Raw genomic sequence first — 22827 nt, forward strand, 5'->3', positions numbered from 1 at the left:
TTAAATTAAATTATTTATTTTTATATTTCTATAATTTTAGAAAATTAGAAAATGAAAGGGCAGTCTATTTAAAAAAAAAACACTAAAAATATATAAACCATATATTGTTATGCTTTGGGCTATAAATTGTTAGGCCCAAGCCTGGTTAAATCGCTTAGAACCTCTATCACCCATATGATATCCAGGCCATTTTTAGTTTAGGCCTAAAAGAGAAGAAGAAATCCATTCTGGGAAAGAGTGTATATATTTGCCAAATCACCTTAATTTTAAAGAAAATTGAATTATTATTATTTTTATTTAAATTAGTTTTTAAGTTTTTTATTATTATTTTCATACACTGATGTTAAAAATAAAAAATATAATTTATAATGCATTTTTAAACAAAATAAAATTTAAAAAACAACCATTATCATAACTTCAAACAGCTTGAAATCCTTTTTCATTTAAACCCTAATTGAAATGAAATGTATACCCATTTCTTCCATGTTTTGCAAGATCCAAAAAAGCACCTACAATACTTCAGTTGCACTTACCAAAAACTAAGTGGAAATGGCATAGCAATTACTGTATGTTCATGCATCCTTCTCAAGGCTGTTCACATCAATGGCGATGGGTACACTCTCCCTCGTGTCAAATTTGGAATATTTTGGGGACCAAACTGGGGATGGACTCACGACAAGAAGGGAATTGTTGCATCAAATCTTAAATGTGAAATTTGCTTAAAAAGCTTGGATCATGGACAGCCTGCATTATAAACGTGCATGCCATTTAAGATTAGTTTAACACTCTTTTCTTAATCATCACTCATTAACCACGTGATTAATAATTAAATGGTGATTTTAAGGATAGTATTATATATCCCATGATGGTGTTGATTCTGACGGTGCCCTAAATAAATAATTATTTATACAAAGCAAATGCTCTCAAGTTTCAAATTTCAATAGAGAGATATGATCTATCATTTGGCTATACGATCCCCATCATATCCTCTTTCTTAATCATCTGTTGGGATGAGTCTAGCGTGGTGCAGTTAATATCAGTTGGCTTTTCTTTTTTTAGATTAATGTGGGTGTTCGGACCAGCTTGCGCGTATCACGACTAATTCCACGGGCCCTGAAGTTAACGACCATGTAAGCCTCCAGTGGTTATCATATGAGCAACCAAGGATTCAAACCTGAGACCACAGAGGGAGCAAACTCCTTCATCTCAAGTCCTTACCACTTGCCCACCACCTAGATGGTTCCTTTCTTTTCTTCTTCCGCTAGCGTGGTGCAGTTAATATCAGTTGGCCTTTCTTTTCTTCTTCTGAAATGGTTAAAGGGGTTAAGAACTTAAAATTCTTGGACTACAATGATGGTTGTTGTGACCAAAGCCTTCAACAAAAGCTGTCGGTTATGCACCGACTGCGGTGATCTAGGAATTATTGGGTTCTGAATATCATAAAACATATTTAAAATTATAAAATAAAATTATTTAAGAGTTTTCGTAATTTTGTTAGATAGATTCAATTTTAAAAAAAGATAAATAATTTTTTAAAAATTAAGTTATTATATACCACAAGTTATTTAATTGTTCAATTTCTAATAATAATTTATACAAATTATTTGAGAAAAATTTATTGAATTTTTATTTTTTTTAAAAGTATTATATCTAAAATAGTAGTTATAATATTATTTTTTTCATAATTTTTTGAATAACAACCGCTCCTTATATTTAAAATAAAAGGCATAGCTTGAAAAATCTAAAAAAACTTATAAATATGGGACGACCATTCTTTTCTTTCTTCTGAAATGGTTAAATGGGTTAAGAACTTAAAATTCTTGAACTCCGATGGTGGTTGTTGTGACAGAAGTCTTTCAACAAACGCTGTCAGATGCAGGATGCTCCCCCCTGGTTCTGGAGATCTAATAAGTGGGGCCTTTCCCTATTACGAGGGGGAAAAGATCGTACCAGTCATGTGCAGTGATTTAATCTCCAAGCGTATAACTTGACTTATTTGATTTTAGTTTTGTTTTTTACAAACCATTAGCAGTCTTATCGATTTAAAGTTCACTAAAGACTAAAAATTTATATATTCTCGTAAAATTAGTTAAAAATTTATATATCCTATAAAATTAATTAAAATACATATAAATTAATTTAATATCTATATTAATAAAAAATAATAAAAAATTAGATATATAAATATAACTTAACTAATTAAATTTTAAATTTAATTTTTAGAAGTTAGGAATTTGAGTCTTGTAAATCTAAGAACGACTAAAAATTTAAATGATCGTTAACTTAAGACCTGTGAAATTAGTTAAGGTGTATGCAAGTTAGCTCGTACATCCAAATTAATAAAACAAATTATAAAATTGGATAAAATTCTAAGGGGTAGTTTAACTTGTTAAGTTTTGTGTTTGCTCCTTTATAATCACGAGTTCGAATCCTCTCAAGACAACTGGAGATTAACTTCATGCTTGTGAAATTAGGTGAGGTGTGCGTAAGCTAATCTAAACACTCACGTTAATCAGCAAAATAATAATTAAAAAATTAGATAAACTCTAAGAGATGTAACTCAATTGGTTAGATCTTGGATTTATTCTCTAGAGATCATCAGTTCGAATGCTATAAATTTCAAAGTCATAGGAGATTTTTCTAGTCGTTAATTTTAAGATTTCAGGGGATTAATCGAGATGCATATAAGCTGTCTTGAACACTCAAGATTATCAAAAAAATTCATGGTGTGATTGAATTGAAACCAATCTGGAAAATCAAAATGGCATCTTGGTGATGTTGATAATTCCTCGCTTTCTTCTTTGAATGGAACAGTTTCTTTAACTTGGTCAGCAACGAAAGGATGTTCCAAAAGCATCTCAGCAGTCCATCTTCATGTAGGATCTTTAAGAAAAAATCTTTTCCTTGGGACAATTCTTCAGGTATGATTGGCATCTCATCTCCTTCTCCAATTCTTGGGACAATCGACCTTGCATAATCTTGAGTTTGTGTGATAAACTGCCTCCTTGAGCCTACTCCAACAGTAAATTGTATAGACGCTCGTTGTTTTCTTCAACAGTGTGACTGTCACCGCATATGTTGAGAATAACTAGGTTCCTTGAGAACTTCCTTGTCGTTCTCGAGAGCAAAGAATCAATGAAGTAGGCAATCAAGATTCATTGAAGAAATAACAAAAGAGACAAATAATAAACGTGGTCCGATCATGATAAAATTCTTACATAGGACATGTTTACACGGAGAATTCATTACAAGAATAAGGGAAAAAAATCTAAATAAGTTTCAGCATATGCTATATTCTTAAAAAATATGCTATATTTTTGTATTAAGTTTCAACATCTTCTCTCATGTTTAATCTTTTAAGTTCTTATATGTGGACTTGATTCTTATACGTCATTTTAAGATTAATTTTGTATGTATACCTGATGTTTCATTGTATTTTCTTATTGCGTATTACAATATACAGGTATAATACTTGATTTTATTAATAAAATCAAATCCATCATGTGCTGCACTGTTTTGTGCCACAAATTCTGAAAATAGATTAAAAATTGGACATATAACAGTGACGGATGGAAAAGATCAACTTCCATGGAAAAGAAATGTAATTGACCTGTATCTCAAATACAAAAATGATGCTCTGTACTAAGCCACCGATCATGACTGTTTCATAAGCTAAAAATCAGTCTGCTAAAAACAAATCTCTGCTCAATGTTCTACTCATGTACATTTTTTTCTTTTTTCTTTTTTTTGTGGTTGGGGGTTATATACATAAAAAATCAAAGGAATCTTAATGGCTGGATATAACTTAAAAAGGTAAAGAGAAAATATCTCCTCAATTGATTGAATCTTTGGTCTCTGTTCCAGCTCTGCCTCATCTAATCGTGATCCAGCACCCAGAATCAGACCAATTGCAACTCCGATCACCCGTTAGCAGCCGGATTCTATCGGGAGGTGAAGCCAAACAGGATGAATGTAATGAAGGAAATATTGATTCCAGTTTCCAATCAGACCAAACCTCTGATATTGGCGATAATGATTGAATAGAAACCCACTCTGAGAAATCAAAATGGCATCTTGGTGATGTTGATAATTCCTCGCTTTCTTCTTTGAATGGAACAGTTTCTTTAACTTGGTCAGCAACGAAAGGATGTTCCAAAAGCATATCAGCCGTCCATCTTTGTGTAGGATCTTTAACAAAACACTTTGACAAAAAATCTTTGCCTTCTTGGGACAATTCTTCAGGAATGATTGGCAATTCATCTCCTTCTCCAATTCTGATCAGCAACGCAAACATATTGGCTCCTGGCTTACTATTCCACGCAGGCTTCCCGGTCACCATCTCAACAATAGCACAGCCAAGAGCCCAAATATCAACCCCCGACTCGTATTCATTGTTGTTGACTGATTCTGGTGCCATATAAAGAGGAGTCCCTCTAATTTCAACTCTTCCCTGTTTCTCCCCTGCCTTCTTTGCCAGCCCAAAATCTGCAATCTTCACTTCACCATTCTCGAACACCAACATATTATCAAGCTTCAGGTCACAGTGAACAAACCCTTTTGAGTGAATATGGCGCAGACCTTTCAGTATCGATCTTGTGTAGTCTTTGACATCACTTTCTTTCAAGCAACCACCAGATTTCTTGAGCTGGAAAGCCAAGCTGCCTCCTTGAGCATACTCCAACAGCAAATTGTATAAACGTTCGTTGTCTTCTTCTACAGTTTGACAGTCGCCGAAACATTGGATGATTTCTGGACAGAAGCCAATTTCATTAAAAATCTCCCTCTCGTTCTTGAGCAAGGTGGTGTCTGATTGGTTGCAGGACTTCACTGCCATCACTGCAGGATATGAAGAAGACGACTTTTTGGTGGTTGCAAGATGGACCGTGGATGAGCTGCCATAGCCAAGGCAGCCTCCTCTTACCCACTCCATGCTCGTTTAGCGTTTGGAGAAGAGAAAAAAATTGAAAACCATGTAGTGTGAGAGAAGCAAAAGGAGAAACGGTGGGTTATATAGGGAGTCTTCTCAAGTGGAAACGGATTGCTAGGTCATAATTTTTGGACCCAATATAATAATTTTCTTTTTGAACACGATCCAATTTAATAATATTCACAAATTCTCGAAAAAGAAATGCTACAGATAACAAAAGTTTGGACACAGGATGTGCTCGGCTCGCAACTGGATAATCTTTTTCATATGAATTTCAGTGTTTGAATTTTCAATAAAATTAATGTTTAAACATCAATAAATAAGATGTTCTATTGATATTATGGAATATTCTGGTAGTCTCATGCATTTTTCATATGAATTTCAGTGTTTGAATTTTCTGCATAAAAAACATGGGATAGTAGCTAGAATGATTTTTGAAATTCTATAAATAAAAATATTTATGCTTAATTAATATAATTCATCACAATTTTGTTGTATCTTCATCCATCCCTCGCAATTTTACTCGACTCGCATATGCTGGTCAAACAATACGATATTAATTGCATTAGGGTAATAAATTTGTTCATAAGAACTAATAAAGAGACAGGATCCATCTGTTAGATCTTTTCTATAAAAATAAAATATTCATTAATTGTTTTTTGGGAGTTTTTCCTTTTACTTCTTATGGAAACATTTTATTATTATTTCTCAAATATATTTTTTTAAATACGGGGAGAGAACAACCTATTTATTAAGAAAAGAAACCTCTACTGACACAGAACAAATTCAATTCGTTCAAAATTATTAACAGATCATTTATGTTGTACGTAGCATGTGGTGGAAGAAAGAATATTGTTTCCTGGCGTTCAATTAAATATTATATTGCATGTTACCAAAATTAATGTTACACTGGCAAAGTATTAATTGTCCCATATGCTTGGGAAATATTTGATGTTTACAAGCTATTATGACATGTAATGAGTTAAAAAGCATTGCCTTAAAAAAAATAAAAATAAAAATAAAAAAGAAATATCGGAATCTTCCAATGGCTAAAACGCTAAAAAAATTATTTTTATAATAGACTAACTAATAATGTTTTCCTTTAACTCAAATCTTATTAATTACTTGGGATTACTAATGAAGAAGTAAATCCTCTCTAATTTCTGTAGTTCCAACTCGAATTAATGGCTTTATTCTTGACTTACTAGAAGGTTGGTTATGCCCTTGTGCTAGAATGGCATCTTATTATTTTCAAAATACATTTTAGATAATATTTTATTATCGTTTTGAGATAGAAAAAAATTAATTTCTCAAGAGATAAAGATGAAAATATAAAATAAATTTATTTATAAGAATAAAATTTTTATTTTCAAAATATATACAAAGTATACGAGGACATACCTCATTTATTTTTAGTATTTTTATTTATTTTATCTCAAAAAAATTATATTTATCACTTGAGAATACGACGGTGATAATATCTGGCTAGTCGGGCACCATGGCTGCCTTTCCTTGAAAGTAAAAGGGATAAAAATCAGATAAATTCCCAACAGAGACTGCGGTATCATGTGGAGGCATGAATGTCAAGAAAAGGGAAGGTTGCCGCACCTCAATTCCAGCTGCGTGATTAAAATAGGAAGCTAATTCTGAATTAAAAAAAGCCCTAGTGACCGTCAATCTGGAATAATCAGTACAAGACATGCAGTGGAGAGAGATACCACGTTTGCATTGTATGGTCGATCTGCTGCCGCAACCAGCCCTAGCAAGGCATCACATGTTGTCACACTACGCACAATAATAATAAGAATCCTGCCACCGCGTTTCAATGACTTGGGGACCCAATCAATATGTATATTAATTCATCTGTATCTATTTACTAGCATACACACACGCCTAGAAGTAGTGGACGACGTTTTGGGTAACTAGATCCCAAGTACCCAAACTTGACTCACGTGCTTCAAATATATATATCACGTGCTTCATATATATATATATATATATGAAAACACACACGCATAAAAACATATATAGAAGCATTAGTTGATGAATGATGGTGGCAGCCAAGGCAGAGCAAGTTGAATATCTTATTTTGTGTTTTTTTTAAATGTTTTTTATTTAAAAATATATTAAAATAATATTTTTATTTTAAAAATTTATTTTTAATATTAATATATAAAAATAATTTAAAAACATAAAAAAATATTTTTAAAACACTAAAACAAACGGAATAAGAACTGATATTACAGAATAACTTCAAGTTAACGAAATAAACCTACCTAATTAATATGTGTGGAACACACTTTCTCAATGTATTTATGCGATGAAATGAAGTGACATGAAACATGATGGGGAATATTCGGGGCCTTCAGAATTCTTGGCAATGCCTTTATGTTGGAGTGTTTGGTTTGATGAGTGAGCTTAACTTATTAGGTGGGCGTGGTGTGTGGTTGCTCGACCTAATGGCAGCCCTTTGCACAACCATTCGAATTATTTGTCACCATCTCTCTTGAAGGGATGTGTTTGATTTGCTTTATGCGAGCAGTTTGGGACAGTTCCCAGCACAAATCTTCCAACGTTTCGTTTTATGCTTCAAGGAAGATCTTGTGAGCAGATTGAAGATTTTTTTAGACTAGATAATACTTGTGCTGACGCACAACGATGAAGAAGAAATATCTTGGTGGATCGCTTGCAATCTTGAATATAATTGTCGATTCTAATAAAAAAAAAATGAATTTATTTGTTTGAATTATACAAACGAAATAACTGCAGCACTCTCTGATCACTTCCATTTCAATTGCAAATCAATTTTTTTAATTATTCTTTCTTAGAGTTTGTTTTAAATTGTGTGCTCAAGTAAAAAATAAAAATTAAAAAACTCATGTACTTTATTCATGTAAAAATCTAAAATTGTTACGTTTTATAAAAAGATTTATTTGTGAGTACTTTCACGGGAAAAAGAAGAAAGGAAAAAACAAGTGTAATTTTATATGATATCTAGAATTTTCTATTTTTTATAGTAAATTTCCTTTATGGTATTAACTTTCCTAAGTTTTTTAATAAAAAAAGGTAATATTGATTCTATTGTTACTGCTATTACTTGTGATGACGATGATTTTAATATATATGTTTTGATTTCTTTTGCAATAGCAATCTAGAAATATCTGGAAGGCTCAATTAATGTAATTATAATTCTACTTATTCATGCAATAACAAATCTAATAATTAAATTTATATATACATGTTTGCATTAAATATTTTGAGATATAGATTGATAAATAATTGGATGTAATTTTCACATTACTCTTTGAAAATTGAGTCTTAGAAGTATTTGTAAGAAATAATTTTTTCAAAAAAAGAAAAAACACTAGTTCTTTTTTGTAAAGAAAATGAATATACAAACAAGTTAAACACACTCTCAGTAAAGAATACTGTGACTTTACTTTTAGACATGCATGCTTGGATGGATTTCATTGCAAATATATCATAAATTAAAATCTAAGATATTTTTATAAATAAAATTAACAATAAGAAGAAATTTCACCTAACAAGATTTAAATATAAGATCTATAAGTTTATTTTTACTATCCAGATCAGTTCCTTAAAAGTTAAACACAATAATTGTAATGAAGTTTGCTTCCCTTATTAGATTTAGCTAAAAAAAGATTTTCACAAGACAAGAAGAAGATAACTTCTAGATAGATGAAGGGGGGTTGTCTTGATGAGGAAGTCATGATTCAGCTACGTATATTCGTTAGTGGAGGGTGGTGACGCTTGGCCTGTGAATGGGTAACATATGGCTGCCAACTTCCTCATATATGGTAATGTATGGAAGTAGTCAATAACAACCAAATTTAAGCTAATTATACAAATCCATTTCAAATTAAAATTCAATTTCTTCGGCTGTGAAATTATTTAAAGAAGCTAGGATTAAGCAATTAGGCAAGCAAATTTTCATTATTAGACTTAGTTCATTAGGAGACCCTACTTTTAGACTCAATAATCAATAGACATTATAATTAGAAAGGAGAAAGGGGTGGGTGAAGTGCCGAGCACAATGAAATTGGGAGATAGATTGTTGGAGTCAGTAAACTTTTAATTTTTTATCAAACTCGTGAAATTGGTCTGGTTTTATTGATTTTAATGAGTTGAATCGATTTTGTATATGTTTAACCGATTTTACTAGTTTTTGAGTTTTTAACCTGGTTTTACATGGTTTATCTATTTTGACTTGTAAAATTATAGACTTTAACGAGTCAACACATATTTTTGATAACACTGTCCATAGCTCAACAATTACTTAAAGGCATTAAATTCATAAAAATAAAAAAATTCATATTTGTCACATATAATTAGAACCATTCATCAAAATCTTTATCCATATATTTAACTATCACAATTACAATAAAACTTAAAAGAATAATATCATTGCATTAAATCTTTTTTTTTCTTTTAATGGTCAGCTCCTAGAGCTTTCTTATCTATTAAAATTACTTTATAATTTCAACGTGAATTCACTTCTACAGCAACCTACAAGAATCCTAGAAACCCAATGTAATGACCCAATTTTTTATGGCTAAAATTGATGGTAAATTTTTTTTTGAAAGCCAGTTTGTTCTCAATGCTTCTTATAATAGCATCCCATAATTTATAGTTAAGTTTCATTCATTAGCATGGCATAATGCTCAAATAATAACATAATTTAATATCTTCATATATGTACAAACACTTAATACACATACCACATAACATTATATTTACATGTACACAAGTTTACATTACATCATATTAACATAAGTATAAGTTCACATCCCTAATCTAACATTGTTATTGTTACAAGTTTATAGTGTCGAGTGGATAATTAGTACATCCAATGCTACCAAATATATTACATCTAACACATATGAATATACATAGTTTTTTTCAAAATATATGAACTCGTAGAACGAGATTTCTTAAGCATCTTATTGGTGTGATGTCCCTGTTACACTTTATTAGATTTTGACTTGAAAAGAGAGAGAAATAGAAATATTTTTAATTGATTGACGAGAGAGAATAAGTGATTTGTTGTTTGAGTCAATTTTAATATAAAATATATAAGGTTATTTTGATCTTGTCATCAGATTTTTTTTAAAAAAATTAATCGAGGATGCAAACTTTAATTTTTCTAAACTCAATTAGCAAATGCAATTTTAATCAAATTATAGAACGATATGGCTAATTTTTCTTTTTTATTAATGAAATCACATTATTTGAATGAAAAAAGTTCAAATTTTAGGGATCAAACCCTTTTAAGGATCATATCATCCACAAGCCTATAATAACCAATCAATATTACACAACAAAACCCATACAATTATTATTAAAACATAACATAATCACGCAAATATATGTACATGCAAAGAAATATCTTTCATATAATTCAATGAAATCAAACTAATATAGAAAATATAATCTAACCAAAAAATAATTATTCACACATCACAAATCACTCCAAACAATAAATAACAACCAATAATCAAATATATATTCATGAATCAAGACCCAACATATGTCATAAACAATTTAAAAAAACACAAATCACATATTGGAATTCAAAATTGGCCTTCACAAGTCACAAAAATCATTTAGAAATAAATCAAAGTGGTTAGAATGGAAAGAAATAGTATTGATACATGTATTATATACTTTAATAAACCAGTTAGATTATGAGTGTCTATTAAACGCTCTAATAGGTGATCTTTTAGAAAGGATGTTCCTCTTCTCCCTCTTGCTTTCTATATTAATGGTGCATATCATCATCATTGCTACCTATACCAAGAAATTGATAGCCAAGTAGTCTATTTTAAAGGATATACACCATTTATTTAGAAAGCAATAATGTGATTTGACGAGGATCTGGCTTGAGGTGGTAGGGGAGTTGTAGTTGTGATGTGTGTGGTCGAGAATATATAATGTAAACAAGGATTTGGTTGGAATCCAATGCTATGTATTGAAAGAGAAATTATCGATAATTTTAAGGTAGGGGTTTTTTATGTTCTTTGAGTTTTTGTCTTGTCTCATTTTGTGTTGCTCTTACAAGAGTTTTTCTTCTTTTATTATCTTTGTCTGTCAAAATGTGTCTATGTGTTTTCTTTATTTATACTGTATGAGTTTTTTTATTGGTTTTACAAGAGTTTTTCTCTTTTCTTTTTTATATTTATATTTGTATGTGTCTTTTATTTTTTTTATATTAGAATATGTCTAAGTGTCTCCTCTATTTATATTGTTCAGGTTCCTCTCCTTTTTTGTTGGTCTTGCAAGTTTTTCTTCTCTTTTTTTTTTTTAATTATCTTTATCTTTGTCTTTTATTATTTGTTTATCAGAATGTGTCTGAATGTCTCTTCTATTTATAATGTATAGGCTTCTCTTTTTTTTGTTGATCTTGCAAGAGTTTTTTTGTCTTTTTTTTTTAATTTTTTTCTCTGTATTTTATTCTTTTTATATCAAAAGATGCTTAGATGCCTCCTTTATTTTTGTTGTTTGGGCTTCTCTTTTTTTTAGTTGATCTTGCAAGAGTTTTTCTTTTTATTATCTTTGTCTTTGTCTTTATCTTTTATTATTTATCTGTTAGAATATATTTGAGTGTCTCTTTTATTTCTATTATATAGGCTTCTCTCCTTTTTTTTTTAGTTTTGCAAGAGTTTTTCTTCTTCTTCTTCTTTTATCTTTGTCTTTGTCGTTTATTCTTTTTATGTCAGAATATGCCTATGTATCTTTTATTTTTATTGTCTAGGCTCTCTTTTTTTTTTTGTCTTACAAGAGTTTTTCTTTGTTTTTTTTTTTATTTGTATCTCTATCTTTTATTCTTTTACTGTTAGAATATGTTTGGGTCTCTTCTCTATTTATATTGGTCGGGCTCCTCTTCTTTTTTATTGGTCTTATAAGAGTTTTTTATTTTATTTTTATCTTTAATTATTTATCTGTTAGAATGTATCTGGGTGTTTTTTTATTTATATTGTACGGGCTACTCTAGAAAATAGAAAAAACTAAAATGAAAAAAATAATGTCGGGTAATTTATATGGTTTTTTTTAATTATGGATTTCTAACTAATTAAATTTTATCTTCTTAATATGTAGCATCTCTTTCAATTTTTTCTAATTTTTTTTTATTTGATTATTTATTTTTCCTTTTCTCTTATGCACAATTTTCTCATTATGTTTTTTGAGTCCCTACTCATTTATTTCCTTTTCTTTCCGGTCTCTGTTTTTTCTCCCTAAATTCTTGTTATTCTCTTTTATTTATTTATCTTCTCACACAAAACAAAACAAAATAAACAAAAATCTAAAAAAATAAAAAAAAAATGATTGAACTTCATTATAAACATTTTTTTTTTGAAGAATTGTTGTTTTTGAAATACATTGAAAAATTAGATGTCAAAAAGGAGGCATGACAACATCAATTTTTTTTTTAAGAGAAAACAATATTCGGCAATATAATATGTGAATAATACATGGTCTCATCGGTTTGGATGGTTATAATATGTGCATGGCACGAGAAAAATAAAAAGATTTTTGCAGCCTTCTTTCATCATGAAAATCAATTTAATATTCGGCAATTTGAAAGAGAATCTGAATCGCCGCCTAATTGTCAAATTTTAGCACGGGGAAAGCGAGGAGAAATGATAGCAATTTGGTTGTCGGTTTCGTCGACTCGTCCACGGTAGCTCAGATACGTAGAACCGTTAGTTGAGCTGACGGGGTGATGTCGTTTTGCAAGTCAAATTCATGAACGAAGGGTTCTAAAAATCCAAAATGAAGTAGCCAAGCCCACCAAACATCGCAAATTCTAAGGCCACCAAACAAGGACTGTGTGCCGTATCAATCAATTTCCAACAATATTCTTTTTTTTTTTTGTGTGTTTTCTAATATTCTGTCGTGCATCTTTTTCAAGTGGTGTGTTGTGTGACGGTGATCCACTAGCCAGCCGTCTTCGATTTGACCCCCCAACATTGCCCCTCCTGTGCTTTTGCCCTCCCTTGCGCATTACCAAAGGTTATTGTTTCTGTGTGTTTTTGCTTTGTAGTCTTCGATGCATCTACAAGAGGGCCCAGACGGTGATTATTTAATGGCGTGGAGGCGACTCTTACTCAGTCCTGGATTCATGGGGTCTTCCTTTAGAGATTTTTGTTTTCACTTTGAGTATTGACTGTTATAAACGCAGCCACTCGTGGGTTTAACTTGAAACGGAGAAGTATGAAAAGGTCTGCTGAAAAACAGAAGAAGAAGAAGAGCGTGAAGTAAGACCTTTCGCAGGCGGAGAGGATCAAGTCATAGTCCATATTCAAATAGTAAGAAGAGTCAGTGTTCACATTCATCACCATTAATAACAAGTAAAAGATGTTCACATTGGTGAAGCTCAAAGGTCCCGATTTCCTTTCATGAAATTTCCAGGAAGCGAAGCTTTGTTATACAGCCCTTCTGGATAATTTAGGTTCATGCTTGATGGACATTTATTTATTTATTTATTTACTATTCTTCTCCTTGGTTGTTTCTTGACATTTATTTTAAGGGATTATCTTAAGATAGTTGTGCCTAATCGAAGGGTTGATTTTCTGTCCTCTGACTTGGTGGCCGCAGGTTCTGGGTGTGAAACCTAATCTTACAGCATTGACTTGTAGCTTCCACGCCAATGTTTTTGCTTTTCAACTATCAACAGAATAAAAAAAACAAAAAAAAAAAAAACTAAACAATTTATTGGATGCAAGATCCTTGTTTTTTAGCAGTCACGTGTCAGTGGTAGGTTTTTTCTTATCATGATTTTAAAAATATTTTTTCAGTTATAATTTAAAAAAAATTAAAAGTTTGCTTAAAACTGTTTTAAAATAAATTTTTATTTTTAAAATAAATAAAATATCAATTTTCATTAAATAAAAAATAAATGACAGAAGGAATTGGATTAAAAAAATTAAAGTTACCTATAGTTTTTTTAGAGTACCGTACCATAAAAGAAAACGATAAAGGTGAGCATAAATTGTGGGCTTCCTTTGTCCAAAGCCATGAGAAGCAGAGAGATCCAAACAAGGCCTAATTTCCAGTCTAACTAGCAACTAAAGCTTCAATCAAGTTTATCTGTAATTGGGCTCCTTAGCCACCACATATATCCACTCCCTCCGCCATACAAGGAATTGCTAGAATTAAGATAGTGTTAAAGCTGTTCTAGACCTGCGGTTTTACAGTTTCTTTTTTGAAAAACATTAATGTTTTTAGTTTTAAATTATCATTTTTAATATTTTTTAATATTTATTATTTTTTTCTATGGATTCGAGAAAATCCATCTCTCAAAAAACTTATTTTGTGGGCTAGATGAACGAGTAAAACATTAGTTGTTTAGACTCTTATAAGAAACGCACATCTAACTTGAAGTTTAAATTTATTGTGCAGATCTTAAACCTCTTGTCATCATGTGACGCCTCGTAAAAATTATTTAAAAATAAACTTAATATATATATTAATTTCAATGAAAACACTTGTTATTTAAATAGTTATAAAATTCATTGATTCAACATTTAATAAAATTCATTAAAAAAAAATGAATGCATCTTTCTGTGTATCATTGAAATATATAAAGAGGAATTTAATTTTGGTTGACGTAAATACTGAGTCAAATATATCTTTACCACCAAGTTAAAAAATAATATAGCATAACTTATATGTTGTAAATTTAATTATATGTACTTCTTAATTGCTTTATGGTTTTTTTATAATGACATTTTGTTATTTAAATGTACTTATATGCTTATGTTAGCATATATAATTCAAATAAATAATAAATTATTATTAAGATTCATAAATATATTATATTAGTAAATTATTTCCTTTATTGGATTTGGATTTGTTTCTTAGAAAATTAACATTTTACCCAATACTTTTATCCATGGATTTAACTAACAATTTCATCTAGTTTGATAGATCAACTTAAAACTTAATTAATCTAAAATTAAAATTAAATTAAATTGAAAAAAAATAAAAATAAAAACCCTAACATAATCATATTATAATCCAATTAACCTATCTTAGTATAATCCAATTAACCTCCGGTTGCAACGGTTTGATGTTTGTTTTTGTTTTAGTGCCCTTTTTGTGTAATATTACTGTGAAATTTATTTTTTTTCCATCCTTATTTTTTTTTCTTTGCAATTAGATGTTTTTATCCAAATATTTTTTATTTTAAAAAAATAATGAGAAAAAAATCGATAATTTTAAAAATACGAAAATGCTTTCATAATCTCCATCTAATAAATTAAAGCAGCACGTACTCTACCATAAATGATCTTCCCTGTCACATATGGCCGTGGAGAGGGGACGGTCTGTGCTGCTTGGGCCACCGCTTTCTCTCCCTTTTTTACCCCTCTCTAAATAAATCTTGGTCAAACAAAATTAGTGACCAATGGATCCACAAATGTAGATGCCACAATTTAGTAGTAGTAATTTAACTGCTATATTATTATATAAACACTATTCGGGCACATACAAAAATACCATTAATGCATTCTTAAGCTTAATGCCGCAAAATGGTCCGAACCCATGAAACAATCCCACCTTAACAAATAGGCACATACAAAAATATATCATCACAATCTACTAGTAGCGTTCGATAATTCAGGCAAAAACCCGGCAAAACCCGCCACTCATCTCCGGCAACGAGTGATCCTAGAACACCCTCTTGAGTAGGGATTGACAGGAATCCTAGACTTGAAGCAGTTGTGGCTGTAGTAAGATCTACCGGACCTTGCAGGACAAGGAATTCTATTGGCAGACAAAGCTCCATATGAGATGTAGTAATGCATTCTCCTCCAAAGCAAAGATCTACGACTAGTTTCTTCACCGTCATCAAGATCCACCAATCCACCATCAAGCTCACTACTTTCATCGAAATACATGGACATCGGCCATTCTAGCGCATCGCCCATTGCCTTCAAGCTTGTTTCATCGACTTGAGCCTGGATTCTTGGACTAAAAGCAAGCAAGATAGTGAAGAGGAATATCAAGAAGGTGAAATAGTGGTGCAATGTAGAATTTCCCATGAGTAGAAAACACAAGCGGTGGGAGTGAAAGTAGCTACCAGGGGCTAAGCTAGCTATAATGGCCAGGTTTCTTGCTTTTGAGGTCTGGAGTGGTGGTGGGGGGGTGGGGCTGTGGGGACGTACAGTCACATGCAGGTGCAGGTACTGGAGGTCAGAACTGATTGGGTTACAGCTGTGACTCATCAATGCATCAGTTAACGCGTGTCTCGATTGCTGTGTTGCTTTCTTCGCCCTTGTTTTGGCGTATTATTTGGTAAGGTGGGACTTATTGTTAGACTGTGTGATGGAGTTTATGACGGGCCTTTCAGTGGGGTACGTGACAAGTGTTGGTCTCGCAATGGCTGTGATGTCGGCAAAAAGTTTACTGGGACGCAATTTGAGCGGAGGTGACGGATAAGACACTCGTTACTGAACCTGGAGCAAATGAGGACATTTTTTAGGGTTTTTTTTAGAAAATATTTTTTAAAAAATATAATTTTTTTAATTAATATTTTATTGTGTTTGTGTTAAAAATAAATTTTAAAAAATAAAAAAAATATTATTTTAATATATTTTTAAGTAAAAAATATTTTAAAAATAATATATTAAATTAGAGAAACTAACATATAAGAGTAAAAGTTAAGATTTAATAATTTTAGGATTTAAATTTATAATTATTCAAGGAAAGATAAGGGAAAAAATATTTGCAGGGGCCGGGCCCCTACCTCCGCCCTTACGGCTAGCCGGAAATTTTATGACCCAGCTTGTGTTATGCTACAATTTTTTTTTGTTTGTTAGCGATGGTAATTTCGTTTAATATTCGAGTTCTTTTTTCATGCCATTTTAAACTAATTTTTTTATTGTAATTAAATTTAATTATAATATTAATAAATAAATAAAATTTATATATTTTTAAAAAATAAAAAACTTATTTTATTTTATTTTTTATATTACTCTCATTACCTTTAATTTGTTTCTTCAAAGATTTTTTAAAAAAACTAGGTAAGTATTTTTAAAAAGTTAATTTCAATATTGATTTTTTTATTTTTAGAATTATAAATTAAAAATTTTGATCTTGATTGATTTTTATAGTATTTTTAAAGATCAAAATTCTATTTAAAATTTAATTTTTAATACTAAAAAGATTACAAGCACAAGATTTCGTTAAATTTTTTTAAATTAAATTAAAATTTAAAAATTCCAAATATAATGTTAATTTAAAGGGAAAAAGGTTGAAGTTATATGAGTATAATAAGGTTGGTTTTCTTTTGAAGTAATATTTTTTAAGCTAATATTACACTTCATCTCAATTTATTTGTACTATTTCATTTTTTACGGAAACACAATAAATATAATATTACATTATCTAAACTTGCCACAATACTCCAATAATATCCTTTAACTCGTTCCTTTTTAGCTTTTTATTAAAAAAACAGAGAATAAATATGATTTTAATGAGAGATGTAATGAGAAAACTAAACATTTCATAATGTTTTTCTACAAGAAATTAAATATACGGATGAAATAATTAAATAGGGATGTCACATTTTAAAGGCTAGTTGGTAATGCTTGCGATGTTGTAATGCCAGCCTATACCCGTATCTTGCTACTCGAAAGTGTAAAACGTTGGGTAGGCATAGTGAGAGATGCGTACGTGCTAATAACCCAATTACCTTTCAAAAGAGTAAACTCGCATGTATGCTCAAAATATTGCAGGTATCAGACTGTCATTATAAGTCACTATTAATGTATCATCACATAAGCCTGTCACATTGATGAGATTCAATGGAAATCAGTAATGAGGTGCTGGTCAAATATAGTATTAAAACGTGCTTTTTATAAGTAATGATGCATAGAGATTTTGAATTTTAAATTTTCCAAACAATTTATGAACTTTTATATTATCTATGAGAGGGTCACGATCCATATTTTTTTTAATGTATTTTAAAATTCAACTATAGTTAAAACTTGATAAATGCTTTTTTTATAGCAACTAGTTGGACTCAAAAATCTTGTCAAGGAGCTATAAAAATTATGAACAAGTTTGAAAAGGTTTATTCATATCTAATATATATATTGGTTTATGCATTATCATCATGTATTTAATCATGTATTTGTTTATAAATCATTACATACATATATAAGATGAAATATAGGTTCCTAAAAAACTTGAATTTACAGAGTTCACAACACTCGAATCAACAAAAAATATAAAAGATGAAGAACATGCTCATTGTGATTCCCAGTTCTAAGAAGAGTTGGATTTCCTAAAGGTTTGTATGGCATGCATCATTAGCTTGCTCAACAAACACTTGAAAATACCTTTGGTAAAGGCCCATTCAATCATGCTGTCATTTTGCTCAAACTTAAGCAACAATTCAGCTAGAGAAAAAGATAAGGGAACATGGTTAGGAACCCTAATATAATACAATATTTTTATATCAATAACATCAACATTAGCTCTTAAGTTATAGATACATTTACTAATAAATCTCATAAAATAAAATCATTTAATGATATTGATGAGGATAAGATGACAATGTTAAAAGCTAGAATAAGAGCTATCAAATGGGTGGATTTCTATGATCTGATGCAAGCCATATCAATATGTCTAGTCCCGAACGTGGTTGTACAAAAAACATTTTGTGTTTCCGAGTTTATCAAATATACTAGAACCCAATATCTTGTCACCCATCTCAAGTCTTATTGCAACAAAATGACAAAAGTAGTATACAATGAAAAACTACCAATGCATTTCTTTCAAGACAATTTGAGTAAAGCAATGTTGAGTTGGTATATGAGATTAGATAACATGAAAATCTGAAGTTGGAAAGATCTAATGGATGCTTTCATCAAGAAGTATAAGTACAATATGGATATTACCCCTGATAGAACTAGTTTATCTCATCTAGAAAAGGGGGATAAAGAAAGTATAAGAGAATATGCTCAAAGATTGAAATATCTGGCTGTAGAAATACATCCTCCACTCTTAGATAAAGAAATGGTTACTTTATATACAAATACACTCAAGGCTTCGTACTACAAGCATGTGATAAATAATTGAATACAACAATTCATTAACTCTATAGTCATGGCTAAAAGTATAGAGAAAGGGGTAAGCAATGACAGAATCTCCATGCCCATTAAGAAAAAAAGATTTAAAAGGATGTCAATTATATTAAAGGTGACTATAAAGACAAGAAAAACCATAACACCCTATCACCTTTATCTCAAATTGCTAACGAAAAAACTTTAAGTACAAAATAACCAAATCAACAACCAAGCTAAAAACATACCAAAGAAAAATTCAATGAACCATCACAAATATGTCATCATCACATTACATCTGCTTGTTAATTTCCTCACTCCAAAAAACATCGCACCACCTCTATCTCCAGATGACACTGGAGCACAGCTACCCTCGTTACCATTACTCTTAAACCAGATGTACCAAAAGTTATTGAGCATTAGACAAGTAGCTTTGATACCGCTCAAATCATTGTAGCTACCTTACCCCAACTAGTATGAGTCATACCTCACTTATAAGTGTCATGTTGGCATTGTAGGATATAATTTTCATATTGCAATGATTTCAAGAAAAACCTCATACGATTAATTAAATCTGAGTTGATAACATTTGAGGAGGCCCTAAATATAAATACAAACCCTCTATCCAATAATGCCTCAAGTAGTGGGACAATAAACGCACTAGAGGTGGATGACCTAAAGAGTTTAAAGGTGTCACTGGATAGATTTTATGAAATGGTAGCAAAATCAGGTACAAGATGGGTAATTATAAAGAAAAACTAACATGCAGAGATTTATATAAGTATCATAATGAAGAAGGTTATATAATAAACTAGTATGAAAGCTTTAAAAATAAGGTGATACAAATGATGATTTAAAGAACTCTTAGAATTAAAAGGAGAACATGTAGAAAGGTATCCGTGGTAGATGAACCTAAAAAAATAAAAAATAAAAAGTATGTAGAGTGCATTTTACTACAAAAAGGTTGCCTAAATTGGTCTTTATAAACTTGTAGTGACAAATAAAGAAAACAAAAAATGTCATACTGTATAACTACTAGTACTTTTTTGAAACACGCAACCAAGACCTATTTTCCAAGCAGATTTTAGAGGTCTAACCCAAAATAAAAGATGCTTAACCTCGTAAAAACTTGAGAATCAAAGGAAGGCCAAGGAGGAAATAACTGACCTAATAAGGGAGGTGAACAAAGTAATCAGTAAATAAGAGACCAATGAGTTCCTAAAGTTGATGAAATACAATGAATATAGTGTTGTTAAGCATTTTAAAAAGGCTCATGATAGAATATCATTATTTTCATTGATTTTGAGTTTCAAAACAAATAGAAAAGCTTTGTAAAAGGCATTAAATGAGGCGTACATGCCTTAATATATCAATTAGAAAACTATAAGGCACATAGTAGAGAGAATCCAAGCTTTGAATTATATATACTTCACTAAAAATGAGTTGAATCCTGATAGTACTAAGCATAACAAGTCATTATACATTATAATGTGATATAGAGATATGTTGTGATATAGAGATATGCTAAAAGAAAAGGTATTAAAAGAAAATGGTTCAACACCGAACGCGCTGCTAAGGCATATGCTGAGAGAAATTCTCATTAATGAGTCCTATATGAGACCATATACCATAACAATGAGAGCATATAATGGCTCGCCAAGATAAATAATTGAAACCTTGGAAATGGAGTTATATATGAGCCTACATGTATTCTTAGTGACATTGTAGGTGATGGATATTAATCCTTCTTATAATATATTATTAAGAAGACCATAGATCCATGCAGCTGGAGCAATAACCTCCTCATTACACCAATGCCTGAAATATATTATGAATGAGATGCTGATAACTGTTAAAGCTGAGGAAACAATGTTTATGATCAAGAATATGGTTACAGCATTCATCGAGGTAAAATAATACAGAGAATAGAATATTTATGTTTTTTAAATTATGAATGTTGAATGGGTTACTGAAGGCATGATGCTAAAAAGGCCAAAAATCTTGGAAGTAGTAAAGATGGCTGCTAATTGCTTTTGAAAGCATAAGATTCCTTTTCATTATGATTCTGATGTTAGGATGCCTGAGGGAGTCAATTTGATGAAACTGAAGGTGTTAACCAGAGATTTAGGAAGTGAATATAAACTTAAGAAAGACGACTATAAATGAGTCTTCAGGATCAAAATGGAAGATAAAATGGAAAAAGTTGAAGGAGGGGAGCTAGAAGAAGAAGAGCTCACCATCCCACCACTCCAAACAGATCTACAGAGCTCATCGGATTTGGTATAACAAACTTGTACATCAATGCTTTAGGATGTAAAGATAACGAACAACTAGAGAAAATAATGTCAAAGTAGAAGATAATATGTTGTTACAGCTATTTATATATACCATCGATGATGTCCTTGTTAAAGCCTTTATAAAGAAGCTAGCTTAAGGAAAAACATACTAGAATTGGAAGATAAAGCCTATTTTTATGGGTTCATAAAGTAATTGTTTTTGTTTTAACATGCATGTTGAAATGTTTTGTCATGTTTTAATGTTTTACCTTTTCCTGAGTGTTTTGTTGTATTCTATTGTTTCTACTTGTTCTTAATCTTAATGACAATTTAATTTATAATATCACAAGATCTTTTTTATCAAATGAGGTTTTTTTTTTAATTTTAATGAGATCATGTAATTTCTTGTGTTCAAAATGTGTATTTGTTTTTTCTTATCTTCAATACAAATAATACATTTATATAAGTACACCTTATACTTTCAGGAATGTTAAAAGTTTCATTAATTCATAAACTCATAGCACTAAGAGTAATTGGCCAAATTTTGATAATACAACTACAGTAGATGGTGAAGATTAGAGAGAATAAGACATAAAAAAGTTTGTTGCGTTGGTAAAAAATTCTAAAAAAGCTAGAAACCCGCTAGTGAAGAGTTAAGAAATAATAAATTTAGGTACTAAACAAGATAAGAAATAATTAAAGATTGGTACCCTTGTTACGATCGAGGAAAAAAAAGGTCTAATCTCTCCATTACTTTAGTACATGGATGTTTTTGCCTGGACTTATACGAATATTCTTGTTTAGACATCAATATAGTGGTATATAGGATTCTCTCAGTAGAAGAAGTAAGCTGGCGAAACAAAAGATAAGATGAATGCTCCTAGATATGTTGCTTACGGTAAAGACAAATATACAAAAACAGTGAGATTCAGGATTTCTGGATGTGGTTTATTATCCTCAATGGGTGGCTAATATGGTTATAGTTACTCAGAATGGATGGCAAAATCAGGGTGTGTGTACATTATAGAGACCTAAACGAGGCAAGCTCAAAGGATGATTTTCCTCTACCCTACGTAGACGTCTTAGTTGATAATGTTCCAAAAAGTATCATGTATTTATTCATGGATAGGTTCTCAGGATCAAACCAAATTAGAATGGTAGAGGAAAACGAGGAGAAAACTATCATTGTCACACCTCGAGGAACCTTTTGCTATAAAGTAATATTGCTCATATTGAGGAATATCGGTGCCATGTATCAAAGAGTAATGATTACTTTATTCTACGATATGATGCACCAAGAAATGAAAGTTTATGCGAACAATATATTTATGAAATCAAATAAAGAAGAAGATTATGAGCAATTATGGAGTAAATTATTTGAAAAGTCGTAGAAATTTCTATTAAGAATGAATCCCATAAAGTGCTTGTTCGAGGTAAGGACCAGAAGAATGTTAGGTTTTGTAGTAAGTAATCAAGGAATATAAGTTGATCCAAAAAAAAAAGTAAAGGAAATCTAGGATATGCTGGCGCCTAA

At 30.7% G+C, this 22827-nt stretch overlaps 2 protein-coding genes across 2 annotated transcripts; both read right to left on the reverse strand.

Annotated features, from left to right (window-relative positions):
* Window positions 1-3519: 3519 nt before the first annotated feature.
* LOC105138965 (mitogen-activated protein kinase kinase kinase YODA-like) lies at window positions 3520-5000 on the reverse strand. The gene has a single exon (XM_011045230.1). It carries the CDS (start codon window positions 4928-4930, stop codon window positions 3872-3874), a length of 1059 nt encoding a protein of 352 aa, XP_011043532.1. The 5' UTR covers window positions 4931-5000; the 3' UTR covers window positions 3520-3871.
* A 10368-nt stretch (window positions 5001-15368) lies between these two features.
* Window positions 15369-16079, reverse strand: LOC105138966 (protein RALF-like 34). Its single transcript, XM_011045231.1, has one exon. It carries the CDS (start codon window positions 15988-15990, stop codon window positions 15595-15597), a length of 396 nt encoding a protein of 131 aa, XP_011043533.1. The 5' UTR covers window positions 15991-16079; the 3' UTR covers window positions 15369-15594.
* Between the last annotated feature and the right edge of the window lie 6748 nt (window positions 16080-22827).

Source organism: Populus euphratica, unplaced genomic scaffold (assembly GCF_000495115.2).
Source record: "Populus euphratica unplaced genomic scaffold, PopEup_1.0 scaffold188.1, whole genome shotgun sequence".
NCBI classification, from domain to species: domain Eukaryota; kingdom Viridiplantae; phylum Streptophyta; class Magnoliopsida; order Malpighiales; family Salicaceae; genus Populus; species Populus euphratica.

What these genes read in the sequence shown, in the direction of transcription:
- LOC105138965 (XM_011045230.1), bottom strand. Translation starts at nt 4,930, where the DNA reads ATGGAGTGGGTAAGAGGAGGCTGCCTTGGCTATGGCAGCTCATCCACG.
- LOC105138966 (XM_011045231.1), bottom strand. Translation starts at nt 15,990, where the DNA reads ATGGGAAATTCTACATTGCACCACTATTTCACCTTCTTGATATTCCTC.